This window comes from Microcaecilia unicolor, chromosome 2, assembly GCF_901765095.1.
Source record: "Microcaecilia unicolor chromosome 2, aMicUni1.1, whole genome shotgun sequence".
Classification (NCBI taxonomy): Eukaryota; Metazoa; Chordata; class Amphibia; order Gymnophiona; family Siphonopidae; genus Microcaecilia; species Microcaecilia unicolor.
Window position 1 is genome coordinate 423,967,490 of NC_044032.1, and position 24,754 is coordinate 423,992,243.

At 40.8% G+C, this 24,754-nt stretch overlaps 1 protein-coding gene across 1 annotated transcript in view; it reads left to right on the top strand.

The window, feature by feature from the left end:
* Nucleotides 1-24,754, top strand: part of BANK1 (B cell scaffold protein with ankyrin repeats 1) — a 561,218-nt gene that overhangs the window by 234,180 nt on the left and 302,284 nt on the right. Inside the window, exon 7 of the mRNA XM_030190750.1 lies at nucleotides 9,162-9,282. Coding sequence (XP_030046610.1) covers nucleotides 9,162-9,282 — 121 coding nt within the window. The remainder of the gene's footprint in view (nucleotides 1-9,161; nucleotides 9,283-24,754) is intronic.

The following is a 24,754-nucleotide window of genomic DNA, read 5'->3' on the forward strand; positions in this document are numbered from 1 at the left end:
CTTGTGCCATTTCTGGTGCTAACAGAAATTTTAAATATATACGCAGGGGGTTACCCAGCTATAATCAGGCAGCATTGCGCACTGCCCAGTTACCACCGGGTTAGCGTGAGAGCCCTTGCTGCCACCTCAGTGGGTGGTGGTAAGTGCCCCCCCACTCACCCCCCCCCCCCAAAATGGCCACACTGCAAGTGTGACCTTACCGCATGGCCATTTCTTTTTTTCAGCCTTTATACCCGCTGCAGTAAAAGGGGAAAAAATACACTCTGCTGCTAGCTCAGGGCCCCTTTTACTGCAACTTAGTAATAAGACCCCTTAGTGCAGACACTTTGCACTTGCACATTTTTAAAAGAAAATAAGACGCCTGGTTTCCCTTTGAAGCTTTGCCACAGTGTATCCTGGCTAAAAGTACTGGTGTGCATTGCAATCAACATGGGCTATTCACAGTTGCCTGGTACTTTCCTAGCTTATCTGTACATGAGTTTCATTCAAGACCTGATCAATTAAGGTAGGCCTCTTGCTCAAATTTTTTTTACCTCAGGAGCACAGGGGATCAAAACTTGCACATTGAGTTTAGATATAACTATTCGTCAATAAGGCTCTCCAATCCAGAATGGGTATACATTTTGAAATACTTTAGTATATCTACATAAAAATTACAGCCTTGATGCAATGAATAGCAGAATTGTTTTAATAATTTTCTTTAGTGTGCTGATAGGCAGTATAAATAGGATAGAAAGATGAATTGGGACCATAATAATGGTGTTTCCTAACAGTTCGGTTAGTCTCATGACAGCTTGTCCATTAATTAAAATCTACTGTTGTCAAAGCATGAAGCCTGCTGTGCGTATTGTATTAAACAATGCAGAAGAGAGTCTGAGAGAAATCATTTTATTCTGAAAATCTCCATGTCTTTATGATCTTTCAGTCTGTTTTAATTGATTCTTTTCAGATCCCTGATGTGCTTTCTCTATATCAGCTCTGTAAAGCTTTGAATCAAACATTTTGTTCTAATCAGTATATCATAGTTTGACAATTAATCTTTATTCCCCCTCCCCCATTCATTCTGAGATATCACTTATCATCTGACAACTTCCTGGAGAATGGCAATGACTATACTTACATGTTCCGTCTAGCCCAGTATCCTGTTTCCAACAGTGGCCAATCTAGGTCACAAGTACCTGGCAGAAACCCAATTAGTAGCAACATTCCATACTACCAATCCCAGAGCAATTCTATATCTATCTCAATAGCAAACTGTGGACTTTTCCTCCAGGAACTTGTCCAAAACATTTTAAAACCCAGATATTAACTGCCGTTACCACATCCTCCAGCAACAAGTTCCAGAGCTTAACTATTCATTGAGTGAAAAAATATTTCCATGTGACTCCATTGAGTGTCCCCTAGTCTTTGTACTTTTCGAAAGAGTAAAAAAATCAATTCACTTTTACCTGTTCTACACCACACGGGATTTTGTAGACCTCAATCATATCCCCCCTCAGCAGTCCCTGTTTCATTTTGTTCGCTCTGCCTGTGATACACCACTGTTATATTCTTGTATTAATATTGAAGATTATACTAATAAATAGTCTAAGTGCATGAAATTGTATTTTTGAACCTTTTCCTGATGTACTTTTAACCTTTTTGAATATGCCGTTGATTTTGAATTTCTTTAAATTGTGGCAATACAATGATAATAAACTGAAATCTATCCTGCTCCTATGTATAAACCGCAGAAGAATTGGTTAAGTGCTGGCTCCACTCCTCTAAGTGGCTGACAGCAAGGATTTTACCCCCTCAGGAAGAAAGCAGACCTATCAGGAATATACAAAGATGATCAGAGTGCATTACTTCAGTCAAAGACTTGCACAACTTGGGGTCAATGCATGCAGATCTGTCTTATGCATATTCATTGTGGACATCCTGAAAGCCAGACTAGCTAGAGAGTATTCCAGGACCAACCACAGTGTAGGAACGTAACATATCCATAAAGGCAAAACTAGTAACGATTTGCTAAAGGTTTCTTTAGAACAGTGGTTTTCAAATCAGTCCTCAAGGACCACATGGTCAGACAGGTTTTCAGAATATATGAGAGAGATTTGCATGCATATTTATTGTGGATATCCTGTAAACCCAACTGGCAAGGTGGTCCCAGAGGACTGGGTTGAAAACCAGTGCTTTAAAGTATACATAAAGATTGCCTGGGGGATCTAGGTATTCCTCCTACTATTCATGTGGCTTGCGTACTGGAAATAAAAAAAAATTCTGATATTTAGGAAAGATCTACCTGCAACAGTGACAGTGCACGGTAAGTTGCCATAAACTAACTGCAATTCGCAGCCAACACCTATTCCCCTCCCATAACCCAGTCATTTCCCACCCCATAATATGGTATGTAGTTCACATGTGAAATAGCATGTGATGTCACCCAGTAAGGTACGGGTTATCGCAGCTGTGCACTTACAGTTATCGTGCACTCACTCACACACCGAGCACCTACTTTTCTTTATAGCAGGTTCTCAGTCCAATCCTTGGGACAGACCCAGTCGGTCAGGTTTTCAGAATATCCACAATGAATATGTATGAGATAAATGCACATACATTACCTCCATTTTATGCAAATCTATCTCATTGCGGGTATCCTGAAAACCTGACTGACTAGATGTGTCCCCAGGACAGGGTTGAGAATCCCTGCTTTATAGAGTATCAGAATAATTGGGTATATTTGCGGGTAAGTAATTATTTCCAAGCACTTATGGTAACCATAGAAGTGTTTGCACCTAAATGCTGGACTATTCTATAAGTTACATGTGAAAGTGTGAGTCCCAGCCTTGCTCTGGCCAGTCGTCACCTATATGTTTTCCTACCTGTAAAATACATGCTGTGTATGATGTGCGTTCATTTACAAAAAGGAGGATTTTTGGTGTGTACCGATGTATAGGCACCCATATGTACATATATGTCATTATTCTAATCATTAGGGGTCCTTTTACGAAGCTGCAGCAAAAGACGGCCTGCACTGGCATCGGTTCATGTTTTTGACATGCCCCTAGGTCCCCTTGTACCGCAGCAGGTAAAAGGCAGATCTTTGCGTTTTTTTCAAGAAATGACCATGCGGCAATTGAAGCACTTGCCACCACCCGCTGAGGCGGTAAGGGCTCCCATGCCACCCATTGTGGCGGTAAGGGCTCCCATGCTAACTTGGTGATAACCAGGCAGCACGCGACACTGCCTGATTACCGCCGGGTACACACCAGCGCTACAAAAATTGAAATATTTTTGCAGCGCCGGAAATGGCGCATGCAGAGGGAGGGAACTGCCACCAGGCTTTTCTGGTAGTCCAGTGGTACTTCCCTTTTAGCGAGCAGTAAGCCGCATTGGGCTTACCGCCGCTTCGTAAAAGGGTCCCAGCCGCACATAATCAGTGCATAAATATTAGCATCTATTTTACAGAATTACCCTAGATGGGGTCTGGCCTGTCCACTCCTCTGTGAGTCTTCTTAGGCAGGAAGCTACCACAAAACACCTCAAAGGCAAATTCTTTTATTCTTTCATCCAAGTCTGCAAGGAACCACTTTCTGGCCTTACACTGACAGAGAAGCTCTCCTCATTGTATTATCCTGCCCAGAGCTCTGCTTAGAAGCAAAAACTCCTTCCTCTGAGCACAAGAAGGACACTTCTGAGGCCTCTGCCACATATACAGCAGCCATGTCGACGAATATTGACCTCTGCATGTTTTGATCAGCTATGAAAACAATATGTTAAAGGCATGAGAGAAATACAGTTTATTTTTGTATAAGCCTTCAAAATAGCATTAGAGTTGATAGTCAAAATGATTTAACCAGCCAGAAAAGTCTTCTGGCTAGTTAAATCACTTGTTTGGGGCTAATTCCTAATTTTTAGCAGCATTTAACCAGTTAGCACCAAACTGAAAAGCGGCTATTTTGAAAACAGAGTCAGCTCTTGGTCGGTTAAGTGTTGATACTCAGTACTTAATCGGCCAGGTTAACCACATAAATAGGACCCCATAAAAGTCAGTCCTATCTTTATACGGTATCTTTATAGCTGTTTAAGTAATGAATATCATTCTAGGGGGCTCATTTTCAAAGCACTTAGATTTACAAAGTTCCATAGGTTACTAGTTACACAATGTAATTCAATCGTGTTTGTGTAGTGGAAAGATTTACCGTAAAAAGAAAAAAAAAAACCAGAATAAACCCTGCTACTTATCTATGAGTGATTTTCCTCAAAATCTACTCCATAGGCAGGGGAGGGTTAATCAGAAAAAGACTGAACACAGCTCAATCAAAGATTCAAAAGACCTTACGTTCTGCTGATGTGCAGAATGGGTTGCTTTTACTCTTACTGGAAGAAGTTAGGGGACTGATCACAGCCTTGCATGATCCATTTGTTATTGAGTTACCCCCATTAGAAGGAATTCATTAAATAGTGCTGAAAATTCAGTGCCACAAAATATAGCGCTAACCTCTATTTAGTAAAGGGAATGCCGTGGCAAAAGATAAGTTTACTACAGGAGTTTGTTCCTAAACCGCGGCTGCCCGTTCCAACAGGCAAGCTGATTTTCAAAGATTTCACACATCCGTTTACAGAGACACTGGACACATATATATTTCATAGAGTCCATTTCCAAATTCTGACCCCTCAGGCAGGCGTTGTTTAACGCCGAAACACGGCCCGTGTCGGGTCACCTATCAATAAATACTCCTGTTGTCTCAGTCTTGAAGGCCCAGTGTTGCTTTTTTTCTGTGTATTTAACTTTTGGGCAACATACTTATGCCTGCTAAAAGCAGGTATAAATGCTGGCAACAACTTAGGTGCACTTTGGGTGAATTCTGTCAATTCATGCACAACTTTCTGGAATGCCCCGACATGCTCCTGGCCATGCCTTCTTTTCAGATAAGCTCAATTGAAGTTAGGCTCCGTGCTTTATAGAATAGCACACAGTGAGATGCGCCCACAAATATTTAAGACTGTTAATTAACATCCATAATTGATGTTTCTGAGCTCATTAGTCAATCTATTTGTGCACGCATCTCTGATGCGCACACCAAGTTGGGTGCAGAAATTTGGGTGCGATATATAGAATCTGGGAGATTGTGTGTTAGTGCATGCTAAAGTGGTAGTGTGCTTTTCTAAACCTAGTCTTGAATTTTCTAAAACTCTCTCTCAATAATAGCTTTCATTATATAGACATCAGTTCACCTATTTTGAGGTCAGGCAGGAGGTCCAACATCAGTATAGCAATTTTACGTATCAGAACATAATAATGAAGCTCGTGCATAGGGAAATGAGGCAGCTAATACACTCTGCACCTCAGAGCAGGATGAGCCCAAAATGTGTCATTTGTCCATTTTCACTCTACCCCATCAAGTCTCTCAGTCAGTGCCTCCACCAGCTTTGTATTATCCTGCCCAGAACTCTGCTTAGAAGCAAGAACTCCAGAATGTTCCTCCTCTGAGCACAAGAAGGACACTTCTGAGGCCTTTGCCACATATACCGCAGCCACTATCTACCCAAGTAGTTATTCCTTTCAACCTCCTGTCTGACCTCAAAATAGGTGAATTGATGCCTACATAATGAAAGCTATTATTGAGAGAGTTTTAGAAAACTCAAAACTAGATTTACAAAAGCACACTACATCTTTCACTCAGTTACGTTTGTTGTACCAATTGAAGCCAATGTTGGCCTTTTTTTATTTTCGTTTTGTTGTCCTAAGTATGGTGATATTAAAGATAGACTATTGCAATTCTCTGTATTTGGGGGAATCTAGTACTAGGGTTAAAGTGTCGCAGGTGGTGCCGAATGCTGCTGCAAGGGTGATTGTGGGTGTCGAGGTGGGATCATCTTACTTCCACCTTGAGGCAGCTATATTGGTTACCCTTGAGATTTAGGGTTCAGTTTAAAGTTCTATATCTGTTTCACCAGACAGTCTATGGGAAGGTTCCATGGTATCTCCATTCTGTGCTGAAATTGTTTGTCTCTGCTAGGGGGTCTGCGATCTGACCTTGTGAAAAAATTAGCAACTAATTGCAGCAGGTTTTTTGGTTGCAGGTCCAGTGCTATGGAATGCTTTGCCCAACTACTTGTGTTTTTGTACGAATGCAGGACACTTCAAGAAGCTGTTGAAAACTTGTTTTTTTATTCAGGTAGTCAGAGTCCAGGAGCTGACATCTGGGGGGTTGTGTGGGATAATACAGTAATTGTTCGTTTTTAGTATTTTGTTTGTTACACTGTTAGCCGCTTAGGTTTAAGTGGGGTGTAAGTTTTATAAATAAATACTTTAGCATGCCCTAATGCATTGGGGGAATTTTATGGTAGGAGCCTGTTATGCAAAGGAAAGTAGATGCCAACTTCCCTTCATGGAATACAAGTATAAGTGGTATTTCACGTATACGCACTTTCACTAACTACACCCTCTCCAAAAGACATTACACGATGTGATACCTGTAAGCAAGCCTTCTCCGGAGTAGCCCCCACACTCTGGAATGCATTGCTTGAAAGGCTCCACTTAACACGAGACTACCTCTACTTCAGGAAGCAGGTGAAAGCTTGGCTCTTCAACCAAGCCTTTAACAGAAGAAGTAACTAACTTCACTCACACACACAAGAATTGACTCGGGCTGCACATACTGCAGCGGGACATGTTTATCCAATCCTACCCTAGCTGAGATAATATTTAACCATCTCTCTGACCTCACGTGCAACTTTCTTCAAATCAATCACCTTACTATCTAATTCTTCCTACTTTCTTACTCATCTATATGTTACAACTTTGCTTTTCCCCTCACTACCAATTATAATGTTCTAGTATATATTGTGTTGCCATTGAAGGTAGTATACCATGCCATACTTGTATTGTTGTTCGAATATTTTTACTGCTCTAATTGCCTACTGCTCATGTTTGATCTATTCTTACTGTACACCGCCTTGAGTGAATTCCTTCAAAAAAGCAGTAAATAAGTCCAAATAAATAAATAAATAGGTGCGATCATTTACACCAGCCATAGAGCTGGCACTTGTGTGCACATATGGGCTAGTGATATGTATATAACTCTTAGTATTTTATAAGTTACGCATGTAAATGTGCACCCAGTCCACACTGCCTAGAGTTTGCCCCCCTGCATGCTCACCTGTAAAATATGGGCTATTGCCAATATGATCACAATACTATGCAAGTGCTAATGTGAAGCATCTATTTATACTACTGGGAGAAAGGGGGAAAAGACCTCAGACGCTCAACTACTTCTATCAAGAGATAATATCTTGAAATTCATTGACTGCCTCATGGACAGTTATATGTTGAGTTCTCTTGTCATAGGTTTAAAAAAAAAAAAAAACTCCTCCTCATCATTTTTAATATGCAAAGTTACTATGCTCTTTAAGCAATTTTTTTTTATTTTAAGTTATCAATATTTATCTTACTTTCTTCTTGGTATCCTAAAATATATTGCAACAAATCCTGGCTGAAAGCTAGCGGCTTAACTGGCTTGCAGGCCAATTAGTGTCGCTCGACAAAGCTCTGCTCTTTTACAATAGCTTTCTCAAGAGCTGCACCTGGACCTTTGCCGTAAAGTCCTACAATAAAGAGAATAGACCCAGTTCTAACAAACATAGCTATGGCCTATAACAAGCACTATGTTTTTCTAGCTGTACAATACCTTGCTCATTGCCGGCAGTTGTCTCTGCAATCATTCAGTCACTGAAAGTAGCAAAGATGGTGCCCACAGCTTTAAAAGATGCCAAAAGTTAATCAGGGCTTCTAATTGTTTAAAGGCACAAGGTTTTCCTTTCTTTTTGTAATACAAAGGTGACAAGTTAAAAATATACTTTCCAATCTATGCGTATATTGTGGCCCTTAGGAATTAAAGATTGAAGTCTAGAAATCCAGCGTTGTTCTTTCTGAAGTATTTGCAAAATAGTGCATAGGCACATGTCCAGCATATACAAGTGTATACTCACAAATATAATAATATTCTGAACACTTGTACATGTGACTGACATATAAATATTAACAGCTACTTTAAAGAATTATCTCATGTTAGTAAATAGGTCTTATTTAATAAAATGGGGCAAACGGGAAATAATGGGGTCCTTTGACTAAGTGGCAGTAAGCACTCATGCACGCTTACTGTACAAGAAAATGAACTACCATGAGATGCGCTCAGGTGTCCCACGATAGTGTTGGCATCTGCGCACACTTCCCATGCATTAAGAAATACTGGGGGCATGTTTAGGGCGAGAAGTAGGCATACCCAGAGCTAATTGGTTAGTACAGCTACTTTGCCACACACCTACCGATTAGTGCATGGTTAGCATGTGAGCCCTTTCCTCCTACTAAATAGGTGTCGGTAAGGACTCATGTGCTAATGGCCATGTACTAATTGGGAAATTAGCACATGGCCATTAATTGAGAAAATGAAACATCAGTCATTTTAAAGATGCACTAAAAGTGGCCTCAGTGCACCAGGGTAACCCATACACTAGTCATAGCACAGGCCAAGGGTTCCAATGTATGTTAATGCCTGTTAATACATTTTAGTAAATATAGCCCTAAATGTTGCTGACACTCATTACTTAGTCTTGGAACCAGGGTTCAAATCCTGCTAATGCCACTGGAGTCCTTCAGACTTCAAACTCCATTGCTTCAGATACAAACTGAGGGACGGATTTACTAATGTGTGTTAACATTTGAATAGGTACTATTGCACATGAATGTACGTTAATATCATTCCATGTCTGCCAATGGAGCCTTTTTATAATAATTCATGTTGACCACGGTAATGCGAGTTCAATGCAAATTACAACTTGTTAAAGCATTAGCACAGGTTAGTAAAACTAGTGCTTAGATTGTTAAGCCTCTAGGGGGAGAAAAATACCTACTGTTCTTGAAATGTAACTCACCTTGAGCTACTAATGAAATATGTCGTCTAAAAACAAATAAATAAATGTTCCTGATTTTTCAGTGTTCTCGAAATCTTGATTACTATAGTAGTAAATGCAATGACCACCATGACCAAATATCTTTCAACCAGGGAGCAGGTACAGTCAGAGTAGTGTGGTTGACTCATAGTCAAAGTTCTCATGGAGCTAACTGCTTTTCTGGTTATATTACATTCATGAAATTTCATATTTTTTTCCTATAGGCATTTAAAATTTACTCCACAGAGAAACTTGATGACATTCTAACCAACTCATTGAAAAGAAAGATGCCTTCTTGTAAACTTACCATGTTTCTAAATGAAGACATAAATTGTGACCAAGAAAGTAAGTTTTCCTTTCTATGCATTTTATTCAGTACATATGTTATGTTATATATCCTGTCTAATCCCTGCAAACAGGTTCAATGCAGGTAACATTACAAGAGCCAAAACATAACTTCAGGAGATACTGTTAAAATATCAGTTACAAGTTAAAAGATTCAGTGAAAAAATAGAATGTTAAGACTTTCTGAAAACGCAAGTAATCAGCATTTAAGCGGACCAAATGTGGCAAAGAATTCCAGTTTCACAGAAAGAAAGGGAAATAATTTAGAAAACGATGGCATTAGTCAAATATTTCTTACAGACATCCATAATTGGTTGTGCCAATTAGTTGAACTAAATTAGAAAGAATCTCTGGCAAAGAATCTGTCAAAAATTTATGAACCAAACAGCAAGTTTTAAAGCAATTCTAGCTTTATCAGACAGACAGAATAACTAAACTTGTCGCATGATCAAACTTAGCTTTACCAAAGATTAGTTTAGCGGTGGTATTCTGGATTAACTGCAACTTCAACATCAGTTTTGATGACATGCCTATATTTCTATATCCCATCAGTATGGGCATGATTTTATAACAGCATACCTACGTAAGAAGTCCATAAAGATGCCAATTTGAAGCCTATTTTATATAGACTCCTATGTGCTTTTATAAAATAGGTTCCCCAAACCAACCCCTGAAGCACGTGAATGTATGGTCTCCTGTACCATTAGGCAGACTAGTCATCCACCTAGACAGCACAGATCTTGGGGATGCACCAGTGCGGCAATCAGCAGCAGCTCTAAAAAAAAATGAGGAGTCTCTGCCATGAGACTTTGAGCTGAGGTGCTCCATGTCCACTTCAAACAGGAAGTTCAGACTGAGCACAACACAGCAGGTCTTGAGCTTGTATCTCTGTTTCGAGGCCCTGCACCAGCCACTTTCACTTTGCTTTATGGTTGGCTTGGTGGAAGTTGGCAGTGGTGGAAGCAGCTGGAGCAGTGCAACTCCAGGTAGGGAATAGAAGGGACAGTGCTGGACAAGGGTATGGTGGGGGTAGGGAAAGGGAGAGGGAGAGACTGGACATGAGGAGAGGTAGCGAAGGTGCAATGCTGGATACAACACCTTGATGTTAGGGAAAGGGAGATGCTGGGCTCCTAAAGTCCATCTAGTTCAGCATCTTGTTCCTAATGGTGGCCAATCCATGTCTAAAGTATCTGGCAGGATCCCCAAGTGTAGCAAGATTCCATGTTATCTATCCCCAGGAATAAGCAGTGACTTTCCATAGGTCTGTCTCAGTAATGGTTTGTAGAGTTTTCCTCCAGGGATTTTTCCAAGTTTTTTTAAGCCAGCTACATTAAGTGCTGTTACCATTTGCTCTAGCAATGAGTTCCAGAGTTTAACTCTATCTTACGTGACAAAATATTTGCTCCTGTTTGTTTTAAATGTGCAATTATGCAGCTTTATGGAGTGTCCTCTAGTATTTGTACTTTTTGAAAAAGTTAAAAGCTGATTTGTGCTTACCCATTTCACTCCATTGAGTATTTTGTAGAACTATATCGTATCTCCCCTAAGCTGTCTCTTCTGCAAACTGAAGAGCCCTAAGCTCTTTAGCCTTTCCTCATATGAGAGTCATTCCATCTCCTTAATCATGTTGGTTGCCCTTCTTTTTCCATTACATTTTTTTTTGGAGATGTGATGACTGAGGTGCAGTATTCTGTTTGAATATTTTTTTATTTTTATTTTTGTTACATTTGTACGCCACACTTTCCCACTCATGGCAGGCTCAATGCGGCTTAATATAGTTTCTGTGTAGAAATCTGTAGCTTTCCATTTGTTTTGTTTTATCTGTAGTAAGTGTATTGGTGTTTTAGGACCAGGTGTAACATTTGTAGTGCTGCCTATTCATAGAATTGCCCTGAACATGACTTGCCCAAGGTCACAAGGAGAGTCCATAATGGAGGAAGGATTTCAACCCTGGTTCTCTGTTCTTAGCTCACTGCTCTAACCAATAAGCCACTTCCTCTTGCAAAGTAGCCTATATGATCATGCATTTCACTTTGAATCAGTGACTTATACTCTTTTAAGCAGATGTCATCTTACCCAGAGAGCAGTCTCTCTGTGTTCCCAACAATCAAGCTGTAACAGCCCTTCAACAACCTCCAGTACCTTTATTATTCTGCCTTCCTAAGGCATAGACACATGGGCCAAAAGGAGGTTTTTTTTAATTCCAAAAACTTAAAATATTATTGAATTCCAACATGTACCTATTTATTGCATGGAGGGTTCAGCAGGTAAAACTGACTTCAGTAAATGACAGCATTTTTTACTCTGGACATCTCTGAGAGACATGGCTGCAGCTGAGATCCAAGATGAGAGGAAGACATGAAACCTCCCATTCTCCAAAATCAGAGGTGCATTGTATGATTGAGACTAGTAAGGGCAAGACTTAGGTCAAGATATGATGCTTCCTGTAGGCTCTATGGCAGCCAAAAAGATAGTGGTTATTGTGGTGCAGAGCAGACAAATGACCACAGATCCTGAAGTGTTTAAGTGTGAAATTAATGTATAATTAAGAAAAAGGTGCAGATGCCGAAGAGTTCGGGAGAAGGTATTGGTGCTGTGCAAGCAGACGCAGGCGCAGCCTATCTGGAGGAAACCTGGACAAATCGTGAAAATCACCAAACCTACCTGGATTCCCAACAGTCATCTGAAAAGAAGGACATGTCCAGGGAAACCCGGATGTATGATAACACTAGCATAGTCCATCCAGTCTGCTCAAGAAGGGGACCAGAGCCACACCAGCCACTCTGTGCAGGCCCTAGTCACCCATTCTTAAACATGTTTTTGGTGTTTAACTGGTAAACACCTTTAATTTTGATTACATTGGAGGCAAGTGGGTGGGTAGGTGGGTGTACTGGTGGGATATGAGTGAGTTAACAGTATTAATTGGCTAAAATAAAGACAGAGAAGCCTTAACCACAGCCTCTATAAAAGGAATCTGATTATGCATCTTTACAGGTCAATGTTATATTGTATTCAGTTTTTATCGTCATCATCATCCTTTATTCACTGCACACTTCTCAAAGAGTGTTGAACAAGTTAGGTTCTACAAGTTCAACAAATTAGGTGGAGGAGTGGCCTAGTGGTTAGGGTGGTGGACTTTGGTTCTGAGGAACTAAGTTCGATTCCTGGCATAGGCAGCTCCTTGTGACTCTGGGCAAATCACTTAACCCTCCATTGTCTGCCATGAGTGGGAAAAAGCACGGGGTACAAATGTAATAAAAATATCACAATATTGCACAATAACAACTCTAAATTTAATCTGTGAAGGTACATTTTGGAAAGAACAAAGAAATCAGAAGAGATGTCCAGATCAGGTCTTGTCAAGTTTCTTGTAATATTTTCAAAAAGGATCCACCGACGTGGAGCCTTTTCTAAAACACATGCAGGAATAGATGTTTATGAGTTGGCTGCTTGCAGGGGAAGCACCCATTTTGCAATTGTAATCCAAAATATCAATGTGTATGTCTACCATTTTAGAAACATACACATCTATGTTTTCCTGATTAATTACAGAGCTCATAACAATTTGACACTATCAATTTCAGGGAGGGGGGAGGGAACACTGGGGGATTACGGGGATAACCTTCCCTAATCCCTCCTATAGAGTAATGTCCAAAACAAGCACCTTTATAAAACCTAGACATTCCCAGGAGCAGGTGTAAATTTTGATGTTGATCTCGGGGGCCACAGACATGAATGCATCTTCTGAAATGAGAAATACATGTGCATTTTCATGGCCTGCTCTAATCATATCCAAAACACTCCCAGACCACATCCCCTTGCCGGTACCTTGTCAAAATTGCCCTGACAAAAAACCTCCAAGCAAAAAAAGCTCCCGACATAATAGTCCCTGACATAACAGCCACTGTCAAAACGGCCTGCCCACAATATAACCGTTGACAAGTTAGCCCCCCTCCCCCGACAAAAGTGCCCAATATCAGGCTGCCCAGAATATGGGACTGCATTTCTTTCCTAATAATCTTACCTTGCCAAACTGGATAAGGTTGGCAAGACTATGAAAATGATGACAATATTGGGTTTTTTTTAATTAGCATGTTGATGGAAGAATAGTTTCTTTAAATAGCAGAACAGATCATGAATACCAGTTTGTAGCTATAGAATTTTGTTTATTTATATATGCTTTATGCAATTGAATGCTGGTAGGAGTTTATCAGTGAAGATTTCAGTTGTAGTTTATTATATTTTTTGTGATGTGTTATTTTTTCTTAGGGGTTGTTTTGTTAAGGGGACTATTTTGTGTAGAGGCTATTTTGTCAAGGGTTGTTTTGTGGGATGGGCCATTTTGTCAAGGGCTATTTTGTTAGGGTGTGAAATGTCAAGGGTTGTTACAAGGCTGTTTTGTCAGGGCTTTTTTGTTGGGGCTATTTTGTCAGGGCTATTATGACTGGGTGCCTCCCTTGCCATATACATACACTTTTAAATCCTGGATTTTTAAAATAGGCTTTTCTTATTCACCATAGATGTGTATATACTGGTATTTACGGGGCCCTTTTACTAAGGCGAGTAGGAGCCTATGCGCATCCAATGCATGTCAAATTGGAACTACCATCCAGCTACCACGTGCCCAGGGCAGTAATTCCATTTTTGATGCACATCCAAAACACGTGGTAGAAATTTTCTATTGCTTGGTGCTTACCCGGCGGTAATCGGCTGTGTACAAGCACAGACGATTACCGCCCGGTTAACGTGTGAGACCTTACCGCTAAGTTAACGGACGGTAGTAAGATCTCAGGCTGAAAATGGACAAGCACTGGTTTAAATTTTGCTGCACATCCATTTTTGGCAACAAAAAAATGGCCTTTCTTGCAGGCACACTGAAAAATGGACCTGTGCACATCCAAAACACACACACCAGCGCAGGCCATTTTTCGGCGTGCCTTAGTAAAAGGGCCCCTACATGTTTACATTGCTGATAGGACTTCTAAAATATTCATCATAACTGCATTAAAGCAATGCCTCGGAAAAACATATAGGCAAAGTTGGGGTGATGCAGAAAAGGACTGCAGAAATGATGCAGATTCTACAATAAAAGACATAGAAATGAGACTTAAGGACAAACCCTCAGATTCTATATATGGCACTTGAAAATCCACGCAAAAACCGAAGTGTATTCTAAAACAATGCGCATAATTTAATTGATTAACTAGCTAATCAGCACTGTTAATTGGATGTTAACACACAATTATCAGCACTAATTGGCATTAATTGAGATTTACACACACAACTCACTAAATGTATTCTATAATGTGGTGCACCTAAATTCTAAGTCGTATAGTTGAAAAGGGGACGTGGCCATGGGCAGGGCATGGGTGTTTCTAAAATCTATACACATTATTTTAGAATGCACCCAATCTGCACCTAATTTAGGCATTGGGATTTACACCAAGTAAAACTGGTCTAAATGGATGCAACCAAATTTAGTTGCATGGTGAGCCACTCGACGTATTCTTTATACCACATAAAAATTTAAGTCTATTCTATAAAATTTAGGTGTACTTTAGAGAATATGCCTAGGCGTAATTTTTTTACATGGATTTTTCAGGCACCTTATACAAAGTCTTGTCCAAAGTGGACTAGACTATATATATCATATCGTCTAAAAAATTGGCTCTGAGACAAAAGTTGCACTACATAGAATCTGGGGGACTATCAGGCTCATTTTCGAAAGAGAAAGATGTCCATCTTTTGACATAAAATGGAAGATGGACGTCTTTCTCCCAAAGACATCCAAATCGGTATAATCAAAACCCGATTTTGCACGTCTCCAACTGCAGCCAGTCGCAAGGACGTCCAAATTTCAAGGGGGCGTGTCGGAGGCGTAGCGAAGGTGGGACTTTGGGATGCCTAACACTTGGACATCTTTGACCCATAATCGAAAAAAGCAAGGATGTCCCTGACGAACACTTGGACGTGTATTTTTATGAATAAGGCACAAAAAGATGCCCGAAATGCCCAGATGACCACCGGAGGAAATCGGGGATGACCTCCCATTACACCCCCAGGGGTCACTAACCTCCTCCCGTCCTCAAAAATATCTTTAACAAAATTTCGTCCCAGCTTCTATGCCAGCCTCAGATGTCATACTCAGGTCCATGACAGCGCATGCAGGTCCCTGGAGCAGTTTTAGTGGGTACTGCAGTGCACTTCAGACAGGTGGACCCAGGCCTATAACCCCCCCTACCTGTTACGTTTGTGGAGGAAACAGTGAGCTCTCCAAAACCCACCACAAACCCACTGTACCCATATATAGGTGCCCCCTGCACCCGTAAGGGCTATGGTAGTGGTGTACAGTTGTGGGGAGTGGGTTTTGGGGGGCTCAGCACACAAGGTAAGGGAGCTATGTTCCTGGGAGCAATTTATGAAGTCCACTGCAGTGCCCCCTAGGGTGCCTGGTTGGTGTCCTGGCATGTCAGGGGGACCAGTGCACTACAAATGCTGGCTCCTCCCACGTCCAAATGGCTTGCATTTGGCCGTTTTTGACATGGACATCTTTGGTTTCGAAAATCGCCGAAAGTCAGAAACGTCCAGATCCAAGGACGTCCAAATTTAAGGATTTGGACGTCTCTGACGTTATTTTCAAAACTAAAGATGGGCGTCCATCTTTTTTTGAAAATACGGTTTTCCCCGCCCCTGGATATCGACGTTTTGCAAAGACGTCCAAATCGCAACTTGGACGTTTCTTTCGAAAATGCCCCTCTATCTATACCTAGAGGAAAAGAAAGAGAATGGCACTATGACGGAGATATTCAAATGTTTCAAAGACAAAAAAAAAAGCAATATATTTTTTTCTGAGGAAAGGTAAACCCAGAACAAGGGATCAAGGCATAAAGCTTAAAGGGGAACATATGATGGATCTATAAAATGGCCTTCCAGTGAAGGTAATGCAGGCAAAAACAGTAACAGAATTCAAAGAGGAATGGAATAGGCACAGAGAATTCTTAATTGAAAATGAGTGGAGAGATGTTAGAGTTGAACTATGTTCTGGGGTGTTGTACAAGGAAGAAAATTGGGCAGACTGGAATGTTGCTTATGGTCCTTATTTGCCATCATGATCTATGTTTATATATATTTCATTAAGGTAAATTAAGTGTTAAAATGAGGAAATATTCTGGGATGTAAACATGAGCCTCAGCCTTTAAGAACAATGGTCCCGGAACAAGTTACCAAGGCAACCAGTAGTAAAACCATGGAATTGCTGCAGGTTGCTGAAACTCTACAGAGACTAACAGTATGCATAAAGCTGAAATGTTATTTTAAATAGCATAAATTGAGTACATCAAAATGCCCTCATAGAAACAGAGAAAATCTGTATTTGCGGGAACTATCATAATGCATAAAATGATGTTCTAGCGTCAAGTTTATTTACACTTGATACACCCCTAACCAAATAAATGTCTCAGCGGTTTAAATGAAAAACATGAATATATAATCCTACAAGCAAGACGAAAAGAGAAAGAAACAGAAAATATACAATATAATTAATAGCAAAGTGAAAATACAAATGAATTCATTATGGGGTCAGTATTCAAAAGGAGTTCAGTTAAAGCCCATCAAGCTAGCTGGCCTCCAGTATTCAGCAGCACGTAACCAGCTAGGTTATAGGTGGTCTGGGGGCAGAGTTTTGAAAGAGCCACTAGTTAGCCAAGTAGTGGCAATATTCACGGGGTCTTATACAAATGCACACTAGTGTTTTTAGCACGCGCTAAATGCTAGAGACACCCATATATTCCTATGGGTGTCTCTAGCGTTTAGCGCCTGCTAATTTTTAGTGTGCCTTAGTAAAAGAACCCTTTAGTCCACTAACTGGCTAAAATAGCAGATAAAGTTAGGAGAGCAACAAGGTTGTCTTAAGTTTATCCACCAAGTTAACAAGGCACCGGTCTCAACATTGGCTGGTGCTCTGTTAACTTCTGGGGTGCCACATTAATCTGGATATTCGATCCCGGAGGATGGAAGATGAAGAAGCAGACACGGTGGAAGATGAACTTACAAGTCTTCATTGTAGAGAGCAGGTAATACAGAGCATCAAACAAACATGTGAATGAGCAGAGACTTTCAGTTTGTTTGATGCTCTGTGTTACCTGGGAAGTGGTTACACCACACTCTAGTTCTCCTACCTTAGGGAAAGTGAGAGGATAACTCATTGAGGTATTATATCACCCCTGAAGCAGCCCTGCTGGGCAAAACACAGCTGGGTAGGGCATCCTTTTACCTGCTCTCCACAGTAAAGGCTTGTAAGTTCATCTTCCATTTTACTAGGACTAGCAGACTGCTTGTCCATCTGTTTTTTAGGACCATCTTTATTCAATCCTGGAGGACAGACATGCCCCATTATTAAATATCCTGAGTTAACTCAGCCCATGGCTGTTAACAGATTACAAGTTAAAATTAACATTGAAGAGCATGAAAGTCATATCTGTATGGCAATACTTCTGTACTTATGTACTCCCCTTTGCAAATGGATATTAGGTGTGTATTTACAGAATAGCACTTAGGCAGCATGCTAGCATATATGAGTGTTAAGTGTACATATAGGGATGGATTCTACAAATGGTGCTCAAAACTGGTTGTCAGAAAAGATTGTTGTGATTCTATAAAGGATGTGCATCCTTTATAGAATAGTGCTTAGAGCTGATTCACTTCCCTAACTGTGGGTGCCAGACTTATGCCTGTTGCAACCTGGTATAAATGCTGGCACCTAAGTTTATGCAGAGACCCATTATTCAGTAACAATGTGAGCCACTTTTTGGAATGCCCCTGACATGCCCATGCTCTTTCCATGGCTGCTCCCACTTTTGAGATACATGCTATAGGATGTAGGCGCCTTCTGTTATACAATAGCGTGCAGCCAGATGCATGTGCAAATCATAATCGTTGCCAATTAATGTCAATAATTTGTTGTTAGCACCCATTTGTTATTGGCTAAGAGACCATTAAGCAATTAAGCTGATTGATATTGGGGATATTGGGGATTTTACCTAACAAGCCTGCTTGTTAGGATTAAGATTGTCTTTGTGTTTGTATATGGTTGCTTTTTGTTGAATTTATTTATGTTTTAATTGTAAACTGCAGAGAACATTGGCATTATGTAGTATATACAATTTTAAATAAATAAATAAATATGTGTTCATCTCAGGAGTGCAAATTTGAGCACCATATATGAATGCAGGGAGAATGGTACATGCATATATACTAGGATTCTAAACACTTACACATGTACCCCCTAATTCTATAAAAGTCGCCAAAAATTGCATGCACAAATTTAGGCATCCACCCAATTTGCATGTCTGATTTAATTGAATGAGCTTATTAGCACCAATAATTGGCTTTTTAACAAGCAATTATTGGCACTAATTAGATTTACTTGGAATTTAAATACCTAAAGTTTTCATGCGAGTAAAAAAAAATGGGCACGAAAATGGGAGGGTCATGGACAGAATGGGGGCATTCCCAGCATTTAAGTGCATTCTTATAGAATATAGGGATACACGCACAATTTAGGCGTATACATTTGCACCACTTTTCAGTTGGTGCAAATGGCCACACCTAAAGTTAGGTGGCATTCCCAGGCCATCTTTCGTTTCGATAATACGGTCGGAGCCGGCCAAATCTCAACATTTGGGCCGGCTTTAGAGATGACCGGCTTTGGTTTTCAGCGATAATGGAAACTAATGGCGGCCATCTCAAACCTGACCAAATGCAAGACATTTGGTTGTGGGAGGAGCCAGCATTTGTAGTGCACTGGTCCCCCTCACATGACAGGACACCAACCGGGCACCCTAGGGGGCACTGCAGTGGACTTCAAAAATTGTTCCCAGGTGCATACCTCCCTTACCTTGTGTGATGAGCTCCCCAAATTCCACCCAAAACCCACTCCCCACAACTGTACACCACTACCATAGCCCTTAGGGATGAAGGGGGGCACCTACATGTTGGTACAGTGGGTTTTGAGGGGGGGGTTTGGAGGGCTCCCATTTACCACCACAAGTGTAACAGGTAGGGGGGGATGGGCCTGGGTCTGCCTACCTGAAGTACACTGCACCCACTACAACTGCTCCAGGTACCTGTATACTGCTGCAATGGACCTGAGTATGGCATTTGAGGCTGGCATAGAGGCTGGCAAAAAATGATTTTAAAGTTGTTTTTTTTACTGGGGGAGGGGGTTAGTGACCACTGGGGGAGTCAGGGGAGGTGATCCCCGATTCCTTCCGGTGGTCATCTAGTCAGTTTGGGCAACTTTTTGAGGCTTGGTCATGAAAACAAATGGACCAAGTAAAGTCGGCCAAGTGTTCATCAGGGACGCCCTTCTTTTTTCCAATATCGGCCAAGGATGCCCATCTCTTAACTACGCCCCTGTCCCACCTTCGGTGTGCTGCGGACACACCCCCAGGACATTTGGTCTTCCCCTCAATGGAAAGCAGTTAAGGACGCCCAAAATCGGCTTTCGATTATGCCGATTTGGTCGACATTGGGAGAAGGACGCCCATCTCCCGATTTGTGCCCTTCTCTTTCAAAAATAAGCAGGATAGTAAGTGATAGTAGATAAAGATCTGAACAACCTATCCAGTCTGCCCAACAGTCACACTCATTATCAATTTATTATTAAATCAACAATGAAATAGACACTATATACTTGATCATGGTCTTTCTTTGGTATTTCTGGGACATAGACTGTAGAAATCCACCTGGCTCTGCCTTATGTTCCAACTACTGGAGTTGCTGTCAAAGCCCACTCCAGCCTATCTGAATCCATCTTGTCATTTATGGAACCCAGACCGTAAACGTCTGCACAGCACTGTCTTCGGTTCCAGCTACTGACTTTGCCATTGAAGCCCTTTCCAGTCCATCCTAAACTGGATTGCCATATATAGAACACAGACCTGCAAAATCTTCTGGCACTGGCTTTAGTTCTTCACAGCTGGAGTCGCCATCCATGCATCACTCACACATCCACACTCATGCAGCCATTTAACTTTTTTATATACTATTCATTTTCTAAATAGAGATACTCTGTGTTCATCCCATGCCTTTTTGAATTCCATCACTCTACCACCTCCCTTGGGAGGGCATTCCAGGCATCGATCACCCTCTCTGTGAAAAAGAATTTCCTGACATTACTCCTAAGTCTACCACCTGCAACCTCATCTCATGTCCTCTAGTTGTACCATTTCCCCTTCTCTGGAAAAGATTTGTTTCTATATTAATACCTTTCCTCTAGGCTATACATATTCAGGTCTTCCAGTCTCATCTCATATTTCTTATGGCACAACCCCATATCATTTTTGTCACGCTCCTCTGGACCGCTTATCAACCAGCTCATCTTTATCCACATGTTTATTCAGTGGCGTTCCTAGCCAGGATGGCACCCGGAGCGGATCGCCGATGTGCCCCCCCCCCCCCCCGGCGAAATGACACCCCCCCCGGGTGCATGCCGCTGGGGGGGGGTGCCGCAGCACGCCTGTCGACTCTGAAAAGTTCGCTAACTTCGCTCGTTCGCTGCAGTTCCCTCTGCCCCGGAACAGGAAGTAACCTGTTCCGGGGCAGAGGGAGCTGCAGCGAACGAGCGAAGATAGCGAACTCAGAGCCAGGCGCGTGCCGCGGCACCCCCCCCCCAGCGGCGTGCACCTGGGGCAGACCACCCCCACCGCCCCCCCTTGGTGCGCCACTGTGTTTATTCACCCCTTCAAAGAAATGTAGTAGATTGTTGAGGCAAGATTTCCCTTGACTAAATCCACGTTAGCTTTGTATACCATTGTATATGCTTTGTAATTTTGTTCTTTATAATACCATTTTGCCCAGCACCAACGTCGGACTCACTGGCCTATAATTTCCCAGACCACCTCTGGAACCCTTTTTAAAAATTGGCATTACATTGGCCACCCTCCAATCTTCCGGTACCTTGCCCGATTTTAAAGATAAATTACATATTACAAAAAATAGCTCTGCAAGTTCATTATTCAGTTCTAACAATGCTCTGGAATCTATTCTATCTGGTCCAGGTGATTTGTTACTCATCAGTTTATTACACCTTCCAGGTTTATAGAGATCTGTTTCAGTTTTTCTGACTCATTAGCATTGAATACCATTTCTGGCACAGGTATCTCCCTCACATCTTCCTCGGTGAAGACCGAAGCAAAGAATTCATTTAATCTCTCTGCTATGGTCTTGTCTTCCCTGAGTGCCCCTTTTACTCATCAGTCATCTAGCAGTCCAAATGATTCTTTTAACAGGCTTCTTGCTTCTAATATACCTAACAATGTTTTTACTATATGTTTTTGCCTCCGATGCAATCTTCTCTTCAAAGTCTCTCTTTGCCTCCCTTATCAGCACTTTGCATTTGACTTTCCTTCCTTATGCTGTTTCCTATAACACTGGCACTCACAAATCCCATTCGCCACATTAACTCACTATCCATTCCAAGAATACAACTACACAGTTCAATCCAAATTGGCAGGACATTTCCTGCAGCCTTATTATTTAAACATCAAGGTATTCTCTAAAGTGGGGCAGAACCATGTCCCAAGATATTTAAAGGAACTCTGTGACCAGCAGAAAGGATATGGAGCCAACATAGCCTGTGTCCTGTGTTTATTTAATGGCAAAGCATCTGTTTTATCCAAGTTGATTTTAAAAGCTGATAATAATGAAAAATCTGCAATAGGGGCCAACAAGCACTGAAATGAAGCTACCGTTATAAACACCATAATGTCAAAGATAAATAATTTATGGTGGACTTTAGGTAGCTAGTGCTTGCTGCATCACTACGTAAAAGGGCAACCTTGTCAAGTACCACGATATAGTGAAAACAAATTATAGGTTTTGCTGAAATCTAAGTAGTCCACAGGCAGTGCATGCCTTCGATCCAGTTCTTTTGTCACCTGGAAAAATAAATCATTCAGATTGCTTGACATGATTTACTTTTGGCTAAGCTATGTTGCCTCTGTAACTCATTGGATTGTAGGAAGTTGACTATCCTTTCCTTCAGTAGTATCTCCATTACCTTTCCCACCACCAAGGTAAGGCTTAATGATCTGTAATTGCTCCCCTTTACTTTGTTACTGATTTTGTGACGATGGTCATATCAGCCTTTCCCCAGTCCTGTGGCACTTCTCTGGTCTTCAAGGATCTATTAAACACATCTTTTAGAAGGCCTGAGAAAATCTCACTAAGCTCCCTCAGTATCCTGAGATGTATCACATCCTATGACTTTGTCCATGTTCAGTTTTGCAGGTTGTTGAGAAACATGTGGTATCTATACAATCCTCATGTGTATCTTTGTCAGTCATCTGCGGACCTTTGACAGGCTTTTCTTCTTTGAATACTAAATAGAAGTAATTGTTGAGCAATTCCGCTTTTCCATCATTTCTCTATACAGATTAACCTTCAGTATCTTTGAGTTTTGGACTGTCTCCTTTCACCAATATACCTGAAAAAAAAATCTTATCACCTCACTTTACATCTTTTTCTATTTTTTCCTTCAGCCAGTGTCTATCTTGATTCCTTTCTTCATCTCTCTTGGCTTTATACAATAGTCGTTTCTTGTATACCTCTTTTTGTGAAATTTTGTGTTGTGTGAAACACATGGAGGAGCATTTTCAATATGATGTCTACATCAGACTTTGGACGTTTTACACTAAACGTCCCAAATCTGAATAGCAGATATATCCATTTTCGAAAAAGTAAAACATTGTTTTTTAAATACCATTCCTAACAAGGTTTTGTACTCTGTGCATTTATCTTTTCAGGCCATTTTCTAAAAAAAAAAAACTGCACAAGTGAAAAATGTAGAAAATCAAACCATTGGGATGTAGGCAGGGCCAGCATTCTTAGCAGACTGGTCCCCCAGACATCATAGGAGAGCAATGGGGCATCCTAGGGGGCACTGCTTTGGACTTCATATAAATGCTGCCAGGTACATATCTCACAATTGCTCCCTTATCTTGTCTGCTGAGCCCTCCAAAACCAACCCAAAACCCACTACCCCCAACTGTACACCACTATAATAGCCCTTATGGGTGAAGGGGGCACCTATATGTGGGTACAGTTGGATTCTGATGAATTTTGGAGGGCTCACAGTTTCCACTACAAGTATAACAGGTAGGGAGAGGTATGGGCCTGGGTCCACCTATCTACAGTGACTGCACCCATCACTACACTATTCCAGGGACCATAGGGGCTGGTGAGACTATTTTCATTCATATTTTGGAGGGTGAGTGGAGTCAGTGACCACTGGGAGAGTAAGGGGGAATCATCCCTGAATCCCTCCAGTGATCATCTGGTCATTTAGGGCAACCTTTTGTGTCTTACTGGTTAGAAAAACAGGTCTTGACTAAAACATTTGAAGTTTTGGGCTAGACATTTTGGGTTTGTTCCATTATGGCTATAAAAAAAATCCAAGTGTTAGGCACACCCTATGCCCCCCCCCCCCTTGTGATTTGGTTGCACTGCAGGTGAAATGCATAGACAGCCATTTACAAAACAGGTTTCAAAAATATCAATTTGGATATTTTGAGAAGAAATCCATCCACATGGTGCTTTATGACACTTTTTGGATGTTTTTCTCTTTCGAAAATGAGCTCCATAGTGTAGTTTATGATGGGACATCTAATCTAATTCAATCTAATCAAAGCACTTACAGACCGCTTAATCCCAATACTTTGTCCAAAGTAGTTAATAGTAGGATGTAAAGAGAAATTTTCAAAATCAAAAATTCAATAAAGGCTTACCTAAGATATTTCTGAAATAAGTGAGTTTTTAATGGTTGCAAAACTTACTATACAACAACATTTTTATCAGAGTGGCAGAGTATTCCATGTTTGTACTGCTTGAAATCAAAAAGATTGCTCTTATATGTTCCCATTTTAAAATAGGGAAAAGGTACAGTTAATAAATCTTTTAGTCCAGGTGAATATATGGTAGCATATGAAAAGATCAAACTAGATAAGCTCAGGTACTAGATTTTCTCTCATTTAAGGGGATCTGGTATGAAAGGTTTTTGGAAATATCCTTATTCAAGCTATACACATTTGGAAAAATCTCCCTACCACTATTAAACAAATCTCATTATACATGCCCTTTTGTAAGAATCTGAAAATTCACGTATTTCAGAAATACTGGTCTGGTTGTGGCTATTAATGATTATTATTATATTCTTATTTTGCCAGAAGTTTGATGTATACTTCGTTTTTTGACACCACTTTGGACCTTATTGGGAGTAAGCGGTCTAAAAATATTGAGATTAGAGATTACAATTTTAAAAAGAAATATGCCAATTTAAACTCAACTCGGGCTCTCACTGCTAACCAATGAAGGGACACCAACAGTGGAGTTACTTGATAAAACTTTTATTTTTTGTTTGAAAATCTGTTTGACCACAGTGTTCTTGTCTTGAATATTTTTTAATGAGAGTGGC